Consider the following 16,221-nt stretch of genomic DNA (forward strand, 5'->3'; position numbering starts at 1 on the left):
CCATTATAAAAAAAAATACAATATTTTTAAGGTATGTAGTTGAAAATAATAAATTAAAGAAACCCACAAAGAAAGTTAAACTTTTTTTTTATATTTTCATTGAATTTTGTCTCGTCATATATGGTAAGAAAATCTGTAAACATTATATATAAAATATCTCTAATTAATCAAGAGTGTGAAAATATTTGATTTTTTCTAAAAAAAATATAAAAAAAACTCGTGACACATGAGAATATAAAAAAAAATTACATATTAATTCGCATGAAAAACACAAAAAGGGAATGAAATTACGCAAAACCCCTCAGCAAGATGAAGAAATGAAGGAAGTTGCATTGACGCATTCACAATGATAATAACACCAACAACCATAATGGAAATGGAACTAACGAGAAGTGGTGGAGCAAGCTTCTTCTGAAAACAGAGAAAACCGTTTTCCCACTCTGCATTCATTTGCTTCCTTTCCAATTCCGTCTCTTTTTCCCACTTCTGCGAGGAACCTCATTGTTTCGGCCCGACCCGACCCGAAGCTTCGCCACCGCAACGACGATGACGACGGCGACTATCGGCCAGAAGGAGCGGCGGGAATTTGGGCTCTGGTGCTGCGTTGTGTGCCTCGCGATCTGCGCTAGCGTTTGTGGCGCGGCCAGATCCGACAAGGAAACGCGAGAGAGGTTCTACGGAAACATAGTCAATTTGACGTCGCCCGAATCCAACAACACCTTGGCCAAAATGTTCGATCGCGTTCTCGAGAAGGAGTTTTCCGAGAATGACCAAACAGAAGGTTTTGTTTTCCCGTTTTCTCAACAAAATGTAATTTTGTTTTGTAGTTTAAAGTTCTGTTTTTTATTTTAATTTGATTGTTGGGTTGGAGAGAAAATAAGTTTTTGTTAGAGAACGGAACACGCTACTTACTGGAGAGTCTTAAAGCCAATTACGAAGTTGTAGTGTTTGCTTTGGTCTATTGTCTATATGTAGTCTTATTATAGCTTGGAAGAAAGAGAAGTCCTTGGCCCAGGAGACCAAAGTTGAGGGATAAATGAAGGAGAAGATTCTCTGTTTCAGATGAAATTGCATAAATAAAATTTTGTTCTAAAAGAACCCCAGCTAGTCCTGTAATGATTGACCTAATGTGATGGGGGGGAGGATCACGCCTACAGTGCACACGGTTACTGGATTTTTCAGAGGGTGGTTCGGATGGTGCCTTTTTCTATGTCAGGGGAAGGTGGTGTCTGTGCTTTAACCACAAGTGAGAAGATTCTAAGCCTTCTTCATTCTGGTGGGCTTCTAAGGTAGTCTGGTGATAATGGTTAAACTTAGGTGTGTTATCTTGTCTGGTGTTCTATGGTTGGTTGGTATGCAATTTGGGATTGGCCAGTGTAGTTGGGTATCTTGCTTGATCGGCCTGCCCGGATAGTCTGATTGGCTAGCTGGATGGTTGTAAAGTAGTGAACCGGTTGCTATGTTGAATTGGATATGTGATAGAAAATTATGGTTTGAAATTTTGGGTATGGTTTGATAGGAGAAAATGTGGAGCATGAGAAGCTTCTAGGTAGATTTTATGGTTGAAGAGGTTCTAGACTTGGAACTTCTTCTGGAAGAGGTGAGTGAGCATGTGCGGTGGAGATTGGCATGTGGGGGGATTTAGTCAGACTATTCACCTCCTTCTTGATCTCACTTCTCCGCCCTGGAAGGGCCAGGTGTTTCCATTCTTTTCATCGTGAGATCATAAGTAGGAGGGGTAAAGTGAATCTGTATCAACTGGTTTGCTTTCCCTCTTGTTCTTTGTTGCATAATGATGGTGGAGTGATGGGGTTTGTTGCACGATGAGTACTTATAGCATCCAGATATTCTGGATTAATGGCAAGGTTTTAAAGAGAACATTATTGTTCTAAGTTTGTGGGGGTTGAACTGTACCTGTCAAGAGATGTGTTTGGGGTTCGTGATGAGAGATGCATAGCAAAATCTCATTTGCCCCCTCAGTACCTCATGTTTAGTCTGAAGCTAAAACCTTTTTGAAAAAAAATAAAAAATGGATGCTTCAAGCACTTTAAAATGTATTTTTCATTGGTTTATTAGTACTGGTATGGTATGGCATTGATTAGATCTGTATTTATTCTTATAAGCTTTCACTCATACTATATGATAATTGCTACAATTTAACAGTCTTTTTTTGGTTTCAATATGGATGTTATCATGAATGATCTGTTATTAATTAAATATGGTCTAAATGTTGCTCTCTTGTACTTTCAATTATTACTTGTAATATATTTTCAGAATTTGCTTGTGAAATGACTTACTAGATTCAGCTGTCACAAGTCAATTTGTAGATCTGAAGCTCATTGAGTTCTGTTAGTAGGTTTCTGCTATTCTTACTGTTTTTTTTTCATCTTTAACAGAACCTGACAAAAGCAGCTTCAATAGCAGTGTAGCTGATCAGCAGGTAGGTCAGACACTCTGGGTTTCACTAGTTGTGTTGAATTGGATTATTCAGCTGAAAACAAGTTCATGTTTCATTATATGTTTATAATATGAATCCTGGACTAAAAATACGTCAAATTCAGTTGCAAATATTGCATGAGAAGTTACATGACATGAATCAATATCTGGTATCTATTCCCCACCCCCACACACCCCATCCTCAAATATTCACCATCAGTGTAGAGGTCTCCATCACTTCCAAGGAAAAGTGTTCATATATTGATTTTATTAAAATCTAAAGTATTAAATATAAGCTTTGCATTTATTTTAGCTTCCTCTAGTCATGTATGCATATTATAACTCTGATGTTGATGTTTGGGCTATATTTGTCTTGATGTAGCTGTTGGCCATTTTCATATGGTGCTATAATTAGTACTTCTTGGCTTGACCGTTGAAACTATACTGTTTAGGTAGGGAAGGAGGAAGAGAGAGAAAATCAATACTGAGAATAATAAGATTATATTATCGGTGTATAATATGTTATTCAAAATACTAACCAAATGGTCCATTTAAAACTAATAATTAAGTCCAAGACAAGTGTTGTGTTAGTACTAGTATAAGTCCAAATGCACTAATAAAACATATATGATAACAAATAAGGAAATATAATGAAAATAGGAAACAATTCCTAAGATTACTTCCTCAATTGTATGACTAATTGATTCCACCCACTAAGATAGTCTAAAATTATTTTTCCCACCCTTTTTTTTAATGTAAAGATGAGTTTTGAGCATGTGGTCTTCTTTCGCAGGCTGTATTGGAGACTGTAGCTAAAATTACTCATGAGAAAGCAAAGAGAAATGATACACATGAGGGAAAGTATGGTTCTATACTGTCCAATGTAGTTTCTCAGTTGCATATTATAATGAATTATTATATGTAATCATGTAACTTCATTTACATACACAATGACTCTTTTTTTAAATGATCATTTCCCTTAGTGCCACAAGAGCATTTCAGTTTCATGATGTGTTCTCACTGGAAAATGAAGATTCCGATGATGTGACAACTTTGATTGATAAAAAGGTGTGATAAAAGACCTGACTCCTCTGGGTTGTTCTTCAATGTGATGTTAAACTACTTTTATTCATGGTTCAACCTACTTACTTGTTTTTTCTATTGCATGACAGGACAATGTCTTCGTTATGTCAAACAAGAAATCCAAATATCCTGTGCTTCAAGTGGATTTGAGGTAGACATCTGTTATGACTTTTATCCTTGTAATTATTACGCATGTAATTTTTTATGAGCTTGATTGACTAATCGAAGGATATGATTGTGTTAAAAAGTTGCTTTAATTCTGGATTATGTAATGTGTTATTTTAAAGATGTATTAGTGTTAAGAGTGACGTTGTGTTCATACATAGGAAGGTATAACTATGAAAATGACAAATGAATCATCCTGCGATACTCTTTTGTGCTTTTCTCTTTCTTCATGTGAAAAAATAAATGGGTATGGATTTTTCTTTGCTTGCGCTTAGCTGTTTCAGCAAATACTTTCAAGTAAAAACTGTTTTTGTGTGCTCAAAATACAGTGGCCAGGTATCAATGACTTTTTGAGTGCAGGATAGCTTGCTTTCCAACTAGTATCATTTCATTTTCCATGATTATAATTATGAATTTTTTATAATATCAGATTGTGATGCCTTTGTGTTTTGTAGTTCTTGAAATTTGTGAGTTTCTTCAGTTTGTTCTATCATGAGATTTTATCAACCTTTGAATAACTGCACGTTCATGCAGGCTAATATCAGATTTGGTGGTTGTAATAGTTTCTGCAGCCATTGGTGGAATTGCCTTTTCTTGTTTGGGGCAACCGGTATGTGATTGTTACTATTTTTCATTGTGACATTTGATGTCCTTTATGCAGTAGATGATTTTCATATTTTAATTATATTTTAGTGATATTATTAAGTGATTTATTTGATGGAAATCTTTGTAAAATGTTGGATTTATGTACTTTTCTTAAAACATGTAGGTTATCGTTGGCTATCTTCTTGCAGGCTCCCTTATCGGACCTGGTGGTTTGAAATTTATTAGTGAAATGGTGCAGGTATGTTGTTCTAAGTGACTCACTATCATTCTTATTGGGAAAAACTCAAGTCCCACACTGTTTAGAAATAGCGCCAAAGAAATGTATACAAGTGAGAGGGGGGCAACTCTTATCTTTCAAGTAGGTTTTATAAGATTGAGTTCATTTAAATCCAAATTTGAAGATGGTGTTGAATGAGAGCGAGTGTATTAGAAAAAACCTGTCTCATATTGACTAAAGATAAAGTCAAAGTAGTGTATATTAGTGGGGGGACAACTCTCACCTCATAAGTCAGTTTTGTGGAATTGATTTAGGCTTAAATCTAAATTCTAAGAATTCCTGACCAAAATTGGAGTTTCTAATCTGATCTGTCTTCTTTATAAAAGTTGTGCCTCACTTATTATAGTGGAGGTTAAAGATCAGTTTTGCAGTTTTGCAATCTTGACCTTCTTGAGATCTAGATTTGTTCAAATGTGCACATATCATGATCATCATAAGTTTTCACTACATTAAATGATTCACCATTCGTTAGTTCTCAAATTCTTATAGATTTTTATTTTTTTTTCTTACTGATCTCCTCAAGACACTGATTACTGTTCTCAGACAGGACTGGGGATGGTAGTGACAAATTTGACATAGGCCAGTGGAGAAATTATGTACAATGGTTAAGGGTGGGATCTTAAACCTTAAGATTGCATTTGGAACTAGCTTTGAAAAATATTCTTGGATAAACTGATTCCCATGAAATTGACATTCCTATATTTCATTTGATCTTATGCTGGGTAAGAATGCTGCATTCCCGTGGGATTATTGGAAGTTACCTTGTAATGTGGTTATTAACTTCCCTTCACACCAACACATTTATTTGAAGAAACATTGTACTTATAGGGCATTCCCTATAAGTAAGCTTTTCCAAAGTTAGGAGTTTGATATATATATATATATAATGGTTGGTTTTGGTTGAGTAATTTGGAAGCAATACTACAATTTAGATGATCACTGAGGCTCGGTTGGTGGCTGTTAGGTTCTATGCATAGAACTAGAAATAGATTTAGTGGTTTGATAACCTTCCAACCTGATTTAGGCCCATTCAAAGGTAATCTATGTGTGCTGTCCAATAATGAAAAAGTTCACTTAATCTTATTTCTTAAATAAAAAATGCTTTCATTTAAAAAAAACACTACTTTAATACAACTGTATCCTTTTAATAGCAATTTTTGACCTGTACAATAGGATGAAATCTTACTACTAACTTTACATGAATGATGTAGGCATGTTGAGTTTCAAATGCAGACCTTGATGAAGGATCATCATAGTTAGTAAAAATTCTTTTGAAAACTACTAAGATGCCCTACATTGAAGTTTAAATGATCTCCGTGTTTAACATATTAGTATGATCTATACATTGGTAATACAGCATCAAGGGTGATATTTCCATTGGGGATTTTTAACTTTAAACATCAACTTAAGCTGTTCATTGTTTTTATGTTTTTACTCTGCCATTTTGCACCAGATATCCTTATTTTCCTTGTCACTTATATGCAGGTTGAGACTGTTGCACAATTTGGTGTTGTGTTTCTTCTCTTTGCTTTGGGACTGGAGTTTTCCCTGGCAAAGGTTTGTTATTCTTGTCTTGCAAAAACTTACTGTCTCACTTTCATCTATTTTCTTGCTATAAGCTCCATTCTTGCTAAATCTCAAGTGATAGTTTAAGATTGTAAAGAAATATATATATATATATATATATATATATATAATCCTCGTCTAAGGATTTTGATTTGGATTTCTGTATTACTAAAACCTTTCTGTTTCCATTTTCTTATTTTAAAATTTGTATGCATGAAGTTAAAAGCTGTGGGGGCTGTTGCTGTTCTTGGAGGGCTACTTCAAATTGTCATTTTTATGTTCATGTGTGGCATTCTTTCAATGGTATGGTGCTGACTTGTCTATGGAATTAAGGAGTTACAATTGTTTTTTAATGAATGTTATTGTCCATTTGGTTTGCAGTTATTTGGAGCCTCATTGTCTGAGGGTGTTTTTGTGGGTTCCTTTCTGTCCATGTCATCAACAGCAGTAGTATGTTTTTACACCATTTCCAAAGCTTACTGTAAATACTGTTATCAGTGGTTTTTAGTAGATTCTAAGCATGGTTCACAATTTTTTCCCCTCTTCCAGGTGGTAAAGTTTTTGGTGGAGCGAAATAGTAATAATGCTCTTCATGTTCAAATTACAATTGGGACTCTTATTTTTCAGGTATCTTTCTAGTTGGTGTTTTAAATGTTAAAGTCGTTAGCTTTTCATAAGGTAATATGCTCAAGTTAGACTTATATTGCATATCAATCTTTCCTCTACCATTTGTTATATATCAGGATTGTGCAGTGGGTTTACTATTTGCTTTGCTCCCAGTTTTGGGTGGTAACAGTGGCCTTTTACAAGGAATAATGTCAATGGGGAAACTGTAAGTCTGTCCATCTGCTCTTTCTCACTCTGATTTCACTTTAATTTTTCATAAACTCCCTTTTTGCTTGGTGATGAATAGCAACTTCTTCAGTCAATGCAAGCCAATTGAACTGCATAGTGTTGCTAAATATACACCTTTCCACTTTAATATATGCTGAACCTGTATTTTAACATGCAATTACCTCCCTGTAGCTGTCGTCCAAACAAATTAACGTGAACAAGTTCTAAGATCTTTAAATTTAGAAACTTGGCTTGTAATCATTTTTTGACAAAATAACGTAAACAAGTTCTAAGATCTTTAAATTTAGAAACTTGGCTTGTAATCATTTTTTGAGCTTAAAATACGTAATCTTATAGAGATATATTGGAATTTGTCTATACTAGATAAAACATACCATTGGGAGACCATAATTTGTAGTTGAACTGTGACACTTTTCGGTGGGTAGACTTCTGGAAATCAAGTGCTGGGAAGTATGAGGTATCATGATGTTTGATATTTGTGAAGAGACCACAAAAATGAAGTTTTATTGAAATATAGGGTTCGTTTTAGGGGGAGGTACAGTTTACCCTAAATTCATCATATTGTCATTGGGATAGGATCTAATTATCTAACTACTTTGAACTTCAGGCTGCTAGTGTTGTCGTTGTATATCACGGCTACGTCTATATTGTCATGGTCATTTGTTCCTCGATTTCTTAAACTGATGATGCGGCTGTCGTCTCAGGTTAGGCTAAAACATATTTTATTTGATACTGTATTGCTAGCACTATTAGCAGCTCATGAATTATTTTTCTTCCTTTCTGCTCTCCAGACTAATGAACTTTATCAGCTAGCTGCGGTTGCTTTCTGCTTGTTATCTGCATGGGTAAGAAAAACAAATGCTGATTGCTGTTACTGATTCCTTATCATTCTGTTGCTTCTTTTATCCATATAAGTTGTGCAGTCTTTTTAAAACATTTGTCTGATAGACTGTAATGTCTTGTCTGTTATTTTGGAATGATGAATATTTTTTATGCATGTACGGATTGGGTGGGGTCCATGCTTCCTTCTTAAAACAGAGATTTAGACCCATGATTCTGCCTATTAGTTAAAAATTAGCAATGATGATGTACATTTTGCTAAATTTTTATAATATCTTTCCAGTGCAGTGATAAGCTTGGCCTTAGTCTTGAGCTGGGTTCATTTATGGCTGGTGTTATGATTTCCACAACAGACTTCGCTCAACATACTTTGGACCAGGTAGTATTCATGACTGATATCTTCTGACCTGTGTCAGACTGATTTTTCCTTTGCATACATGAAGTACTTTCTAATAGTTATCCATATTCTTTAGTCTTCAGACACGTTTATCTTTGGATCCCTTGAGGTGCACTTCACATAGTTCATTATTTTACTGTCTTTTGTCTTGCAAATACCATGTGTTACAATGATTGGTTTATTCTGTTATCCCAATTTTGGAAGATAACACTCGACATGCCTTATTTCCAAAAAGTTTTGGGATGTTTCTTTTCTCCCAAACTTCTAGGTGTTCAGATTCACTTTTGTCTTATTTCCTATGGAAATACATACAATTTACAAATCATGTATTTTGGGATAATTTACTGCTTTTGAATTATGAATTATGTTTCAGTTCTCGCAAGATTAAAGTAAAATTCTCCTTTGTAGGTGGAACCAATTCGTAACCTATTTGCAGCTCTCTTTCTCTCAAGTATTGGAATGCTTATACATGTGCATTTCCTTTGGAACCATGTGGATATCCTGCTTGCATCTGTTATTCTGGTTGTAGTCGTCAAAACTGCTGTGGTTGCTATAGTTACCAAGGCCTTTGGTTATAGCCTTAAGACGGCATTTATTGTAAGTTAATGCTGTCAACTTGCTGGATGATATATTGATTAACTATACACAGTTTCTTATGCTGACACTGAATGGCTGTTTAGGTTGGTATCTCACTTGCCCAAATTGGGGAATTTGCTTTTGTTCTCCTTAGCCGTGCTTCAAATCTTCACCTTGTTGAGGTTTTTGCTCTATCTCTCTCTCTCACCCCTTGGTGGTATTGTTTGACAATAATGTCTGATGATTTTCCCACTGCTTACATGTATGCATGCATAGTATGTTACATCTGATCTACAATGTTAATTATGAAACAAATAAAGATGAATGGGTATGGTACGCAATCTGATTTGACAATAGTTAAGAATCTTTTAGAATTTGGGTGAAGAAGCCTCCAACTTTGGAAATGAACATCTTACATGGGAACCACAGAAGTGGGATTCATATAAATGGGAACTATAATGTCTTAACGTTGGGTAAAGTCAAGGTGTGGAGTTAACCCATGATTTCTTGTTATTGGTCAAGGGAGACATTATTCATCAGATGGCGTATCATTAAAGAGTGTACCCTAGACTTTTTTTTATGTACGTTGCTAATCTGTAGATGATAGTTTCCAATGAGTTACTGATGGAGGAAGTAAGCAGACAAGCAAGTCTAAAGGTTTGGTGTAATCTACGAGTCAATCTGAAATGCAACCCCTTCAGAAAAATGGGGGTGAAGTAAATGATGGTTTTCTGTTTGCTAGGTGGATGGATAATGCAAGGAACAACAACATTAAGACGGTTTATCTTTGGTGTATTTTTCTCAATGGCTGCAAATAGAAATAAAATCTGCTGGTTTTAAAAATAATGGATTTCACGTGGGAAATAGACGAGTAAGCTATATGCTATTTGTTATGTAAATGCTAGTAACACAATCTTGACATTGTCTTTACAACACACTTTATTATTGGGTATGATTCATGTGGAATGGAATCCACTAAAAATGGATTGCGGCCTACTAAATAACGAACAGAACCCATATTTTGTGGAACTCCTTTGAATATCACATCACCCAATAACAACGTGTTAAGGGTGTGATTTTAGCATTTCTCTATATGAAAAAAAAATGGTTGAAGATAGTTTGATCTTTGTACCTTCAAATACCCTCCAAAGAAAGGGAAAGGTCTTCCAGTGCATTATGTAAATTGGCAAGCACAAAAATAATTGTGGGCCAAAAATATAAGTGAAATCTCTCCCAAGCTTCATCATAGGTATTCTGGTTACACTGAAAAAATACCTCGCGTTTTCCACTATTCTACTATCAACCCAAACAATTGCAGTTAAATTGAAAAAAAATATTTACACCTTCATGATACCTTTTCTTGATTGTTTTAAGTGATTTTTGTAATTTCCCTCTGTTCTATCTTTCTATCTTGCTGACTGATTGTAATATTTTAGGGGAAAATGTATCTTCTTCTTCTAGGGACAACGGCTCTCAGTCTGGTAATTTTATTCATCTACCTGTAATACGTTCCTTTCTTTGAATTATTTAAACTTATCATTGATTAAAAATACAGGTTACAACTCCACTTTTGTTTAAATTGATACCTGCTGTCATGAATCTGGGTATTCTCATGCACTGGTTCCCCTCTGAAAGTACCACACAAATTGAGGTGTCTCTCTTTATTTCTCTCTTTTTTATGGCCTCATATATTATCAGATAACTGTTTTCTCGCATAAGCCTTTTTTGAGCTGGTTATAAACGTGGTACAACCTTCTGAACTTGCATGGAATCATCACTTTGCCATTCATTGTGGGCTGCAATTTTCTTTTGGTGGGGTTATGATTTCAAATCAATTAAAGCTTTTTTGGGGTCAACGTTACTAGTTCAATATGATATTTTATCAATCACAGATTATATCACTAACTTGAAGGGTTAAAATCCACTTGTTATACAATTTACTTTCAAGACAAACATTCCTCATCCTAACCACTAGCATATCCCTCCTAGATTTTTGTTCTCTTAGCTCTTAATTAGGTGCAAGAATAAGGCTACAATAGTTTCTTGAATACCATATTCCATCATAATATATATTATCTCTATTTGCTATTAAATTAAGTATCCTTGGCAATATCTTTAAAGCAATATTGGAAAACCAAGGATCCTCTTCACATGCTAAAAATCATAGATGGTATAACAACATGACCTGTGGTTTTATTCTTATAATAACAGGGGAAAGTATCTGTGATTGAAGCAAACAGAATGTTGTGAGTCTTCAAGTTTCCATGACATGGGAGTCAAATAGTATATTGGAGGCAATTATCTACTTTTTGGTGACTAGAGAAATCAGGATTTCCTTACTCTGTTTCTGTTGCAAGTCCATGGTGAGCTTCACATGAAACAGTCAGCATATTCACTTCTTCCTTTGATAATTAATGGAAGATCTTGTGTATATAGGCATATGTTTTTTTGTATTCATTGAGCAATGTATATAGGAAATTGTAGGCCATTCTTATTGCTTACGCTAATCCTATCACATCATTCGCTGCTTTGCCTATAATAGCTGCTATCAAATTACACAGGGAAAAATTTATTTGACACCAACACTGTACTATAACTGCAAACATTTAATCAGGATCTCCATCAATAAATATCCATCGTGATTCATTACCAGAACTATCAATTTATGAACTTCAATTACTTTTCCTGAACGGAAATATAAAAATGGTCACATTAGATGGGCAAAAATAAATAAATTCTAATTAATTCCATGTTATTTTATGTCATTGTTTTGAAATTATTTTTTATATTCAAATCCAATGTAATAAAGAGTAATTTAGAAATATGCAGTTATTTTTAATATAATATATAAAAAAAAGATTAATAAACAATTATATTTTTAATCAGTGTAAAAGTAGGTATTTTTTTATGAGTGTAACAGGGTGTAGATAAGGTTTTGAAAATTAAGGGACTAATTCACTGTGAGAAAAGACATCAGTTAACGTGTAACATAATATAATTTCAAAATAATTTATTTTAATCAATTATATCAACACTCTAAATGTAAAAGTTAAGATAATTTTATGTGTTTGTATGTATTATTGAAAGTTTTTAAGAACTGGAAATAAGGGCTAAATTATATTATATAATATTAAATTATCTGAGTTGGTGTGAAATTAGCTATTATGTATATGTTTGCACTTAAGTGTAAGTTTGAGGAATGTAAAGAGAGTGGGAATGAGTTGTTACTATCATATCTTTTCTTTCTTTCTTTCTTTCATGATTTTGGGGAGTGGGCCCCATTATGAACCACCACCGGCAGACTTGCGCCGCGGACGGCGGGTTACTGGCTGATATGCAGCCGGCAGAATCTCTGCTGATTCTCATTGTAACTGTTGTCTTTTCTTTTGTTTAGGGTTCATAAAAGTTGAAACTGTTGTGTTGCTATTCTATTCATGGACTTAACCCATCACATTTCACACTCACTATTCCGTTTTGTGGTTAGAATAAAATACGTAAAAATAACAATATGATTAGAAAATAATCAAATAAATTTAAGTTTAATTTATTATATTAGTAAAATAATAATAATAATAATAATATAAAAGTAATAATAATGAAATCAATAATACAATAGTGACTAGGTGGTAAAACGGGTCATTTCGACTCGTTATGACCTGATCCGTCATTGACCCGCCAAAAGCGGGACCGGACAGGTTGATCAACCAAAGTTGTACGGATTGAAAATAGTAACTCGTTCCACCATAGGATTGACTGACGAATTGGTCCGTCATTTTTAATTTTTTTTGTAATTTCTTTATTTTATATCTATTTTATATCTTTTTGTAATTCATTGATATCATATTTTAGAAAATAAAAATACAAGAAAGAGTAATAAAATTAAATTAAATTTTAATATTACCTAACAAAATAAAGTAAGTATTGATAATACTTCAATGAATTAAATGATGTATAAAGAAATTAATGTAAATAAAGTTTTATATAAAACATTGACCACCAACGATTTTTATTCCAAAAGCATAAAACCCCTATTTAAAAGTACAAAAAAAAAAAGTAGACTAGTCTGTGAGTTGGCTCGCAGGTTAGACGAGCCGAACCAATACAGAATGACTTGGCTCGCAGGTTAGGCGAGCCGAACCAATACAGAATGACTGATTCAAAAAGTTAACTTATCCACCTAAATGATAATGTACCGTCAGACTAGACATGGCTCATTTTGTCATCTTAATAGTTACTATAATAATAATAATAGAAATTATGACATCAATGGTATTTATGGTAGTAGTAAATATAAAAAACATTATAAACAAATAAAAATGTAATGATAGTAACTATGTTGAGAGTGAAGCTAAAGGAGGTAAGAGTACTTATCCCACAAGATTTTTAGAATTCATATTCTATATTTTATTTTATTTTTATCATAAAAAATTAGTGTAGTTTCACTAGGACATTTTTTTAAGAAATAAATATAAAATTAATTAAGAGATAAAAGAGAGAATAAATTAGTATTAATTTTATCATCTTATTTTTATAATTTTTTTATAGTATCAACAATATAAAATCATATATTTTTAAAGTATGAAAATTCTTAGAAAAATACTATAAATTATAATGTATATGTATTTCGGATACTTTTATGACATTTATTTTATAAAATTTTACAATACTATTATTCTATGAAAAATATAAGTTCTTTATTAAAAAAGTTATAAACCCTATCACTGGATAATAACTATTCTGTCATGCTGCTTTTTAACATATATGTCATTTTTTAATAAGAAATATTATACATCAATAACAAAAATAAATCAAATTGTGTTGATATATCGAACCATTTATTACAAATAGACTAAGATCATTATTGCCTCTTATTCTTTCATAGGATAATGGTACTATAATATTTTATACAAGGAGCTTATTTTTCTTTAATTTGTCATAGAATTAAATTAATTAGTTTAGATACAAACTTAGCACAATTAATTTATTGCAATGTAAATGGGTATAGTTATTAATGATAAAAAATTATACAAGTTACAATTTTTTAAAATATTTGATTCGTACTTTAAAATGATTAATTAGGCACTAAAATAAAGTAGAAGATGGAAAATTATAAGAAACTAAATTATTTATTTTATTTTTTAGGGACAAAAGTGTCCGTGTCATTTTTTAAGACTAATTTTTAATTTAGACTTTTATTAAGGTAAATAAAACTTTAACTAATTTTTTTAGTCTTGGTTTTCAACGACAGAAATCCTCACATCTAACTTTCTTTGAATATCTGCGGAATAAAAAAAGTTAAAAAAATTCAGCATAATCAATTATGTTGAAATAGATAATGAATTACGTGCAATAATAATTAATTATCTTTTAAAGTTAATTGATTATATATAAATAAAATAAAATGTTTATGTTTTAATATTATAATATAATAAATACTTTAAATTTTAATAATAATAATAAAGTAATGAAATACTTTAAATTTTAATGCTTTGGAAAATTAATTATTTTAATACTAAATAATTAATCTTACGCATTAAAATAGTATACGATTAGATACAATAACCACTTGGTAAAATTCTCACATTTTCGCTTCTCATTTTCAACTCTCTATGAAAAGATTTTCTCACTTCAATCTTTCTCAATATTTTTCATTGGTTATCTCTTTCACAATCTAATCATATCTCATAGTAGATGAGGAGTTAAGATCATTTTAAACAAATTAGATTTTCAATAAGTTCTTGTCTACTTTAAAAAAAATGTTTTTTACTTTTTATTTTGAATTTTTCATCAATATTGGATGAGTTGATTAATAAAAGTGATAATCTCAACTTGGTTAAGTTTATACTAAATTTTTTTATTATTTGGATTATTTACTCTTAGTCTCTATTATTTTGTGTGGTTCACTTGCTTGAGTTGAACTTTCTTTAGAGTAAGGAGTTACATGTAAAGTTGTTTGTGTGTTTTATAAAACATTAGGATATATGATATAGATGTAAAGGTAACTCAATCATAAGTTTTTTTGGTTTCTATGCAAAGCTTTTATTTTGTTTGAAAACTGTATTTGTATAGACAAAGTGAACCTAGATGCACTACAAGAAAATCGCGAATTATATACGGATTATTACATATGGATCAAAATCTGTATGTAAAGTGAACATTACATACGAATTTTTACATACGGATTCTATTTCGTATGTAAATAGTTTTGCTTTATAATTTCCCCTTATAATTTTCTTCCCTTTTTTTTACTAGATTTTAGCTGTTTTCTTATCCATCTTTAGGTGAGAGATGAAACCCTATACAACCTTTGAGAATATATATCCTGTATTTACTGAGTTCAGGAAAAATCAACAATGGTACGAACTTGTCTTCATATACTTAATTTTTTTTAATACATGCAACTGTACTGTCAACTATTTCCATAATCATGGCTATCTTTTGTTTAGCCATCATAATTATGAATGTATTAATACATGCATACTTACTACAAAACATTTAAAACCAAAATAGGGTTTTCCTTGCCATTCTACCAATCCATAAATTTTAGGTGAGTCCATTTAAAATCACAAAACAAATTATAAAGGTAAACATAAGTTAAATCATCATCAACCAAGATAAACTTTACATACACTTCTTTAATTCAAAAGAATCAACCAATATATCAATTCCTGCAAGAATCTCAAAATAGTGTGATTATGTTACCTTCACATCTAGAACATATAACCTAATGTACTATTTAAAATTAAATTAGTTTCCATTACTTGATTAAGGTACTAACACAAGACTAAAATTTCAAATTCGACAAAACTCACTAGCAGGCTAAAACTATACACAAACTCATGATTAACGATTTAAATATACCCTACAATCTTGAATTAACATAAGTTTTTCACTTTAATATTAGAATTTTCATATTTTTAATGAACAACGTACAAAGAGACAAAACACTAAACATCTTAATCTACATGAAGAAAAGTAACATTTGCATCAAGCGAAACTCAAACTATGATACACATTCTCTCTTAATAAACACTATATTTTAATCACTCTTCTGAATCACACTCTCTCGGATTTTGTTGTGGTGGGAGCCTCCAATTGCTTCTTCAACTTCCATAACATCACTCAACTACTCCTTCACCTTCAAATGCCAATTAGATGCTAACTGTAACATGACAAAAGGGAAGATCAGGTGTAGTCTTTGTCATTCTATAATGATTATTTGTATGTTGGTTGTAGAAGAAACAAAATAAATCACCATAAAATGTAAATAATTTCTTTTTTTTCTCAACAATGAACAAATAAAATAAAATGAAACACTTAAGAGGTGTCAAACCCGTATACAAGATGCTCAAAGCCCCCTAAATAGGCTATGAACAAAGAACAAATATTGTCACACAACACCTTTCAACCCCAAACCAAA

The 16,221-nt window shown here is 32.2% G+C and overlaps 1 protein-coding gene across 2 annotated transcripts; it reads left to right on the forward strand.

The window, feature by feature from the left end:
* The first annotated feature begins 261 nt into the window (after positions 1-261).
* On the forward strand, positions 262-11,456 carry KEA5 (K+ efflux antiporter 5). 2 transcript variants are annotated; one of them, XM_068646823.2, is made up of 20 exons: positions 262-781; positions 2,397-2,440; positions 3,230-3,297; positions 3,420-3,504; positions 3,609-3,670; positions 4,219-4,294; positions 4,454-4,528; positions 6,053-6,124; positions 6,353-6,436; positions 6,515-6,583; positions 6,683-6,760; positions 6,877-6,965; positions 7,596-7,692; positions 7,780-7,833; positions 8,112-8,207; positions 8,634-8,822; positions 8,906-8,983; positions 10,238-10,282; positions 10,357-10,452; positions 11,013-11,456. In XM_068646823.2, exons 1-20 carry the CDS (start codon positions 547-549, stop codon positions 11,049-11,051), a joined length of 1,731 nt encoding a protein of 576 aa, XP_068502924.1. In that variant the 5' UTR covers positions 262-546; the 3' UTR covers positions 11,052-11,456. The 2 variants fall into 2 exon arrangements, 1 of the variants encoding a protein (XP_068502924.1); XR_016520700.1 differs by having other exon boundaries at positions 341-781; positions 8,117-8,207.
* Positions 11,457-16,221: the final 4,765 nt, after the last annotated feature.

Source organism: Phaseolus vulgaris, chromosome 4 (assembly GCF_051622355.1).
Source record: "Phaseolus vulgaris cultivar YP4 chromosome 4, ASM5162235v1, whole genome shotgun sequence".
NCBI lineage: Eukaryota > Viridiplantae > Streptophyta > Magnoliopsida > Fabales > Fabaceae > Phaseolus > Phaseolus vulgaris.

Coding starts and splice junctions, on each gene's coding strand:
- KEA5 (XM_068646823.2), top strand. CDS start 547: ATGACGACGGCGACTATCGGCCAGAAGGAGCGGCGGGAATTTGGGCTC. Junction 6,584..6,682: donor CCATGTCATCAACAGCAGTA/GTATGTTTTTAC, acceptor CCCCTCTTCCAG/GTGGTAAAGTTTTTGGTGGA. Junction 7,834..8,111: donor TCTGCTTGTTATCTGCATGG/GTAAGAAAAACA, acceptor ATATCTTTCCAG/TGCAGTGATAAGCTTGGCCT.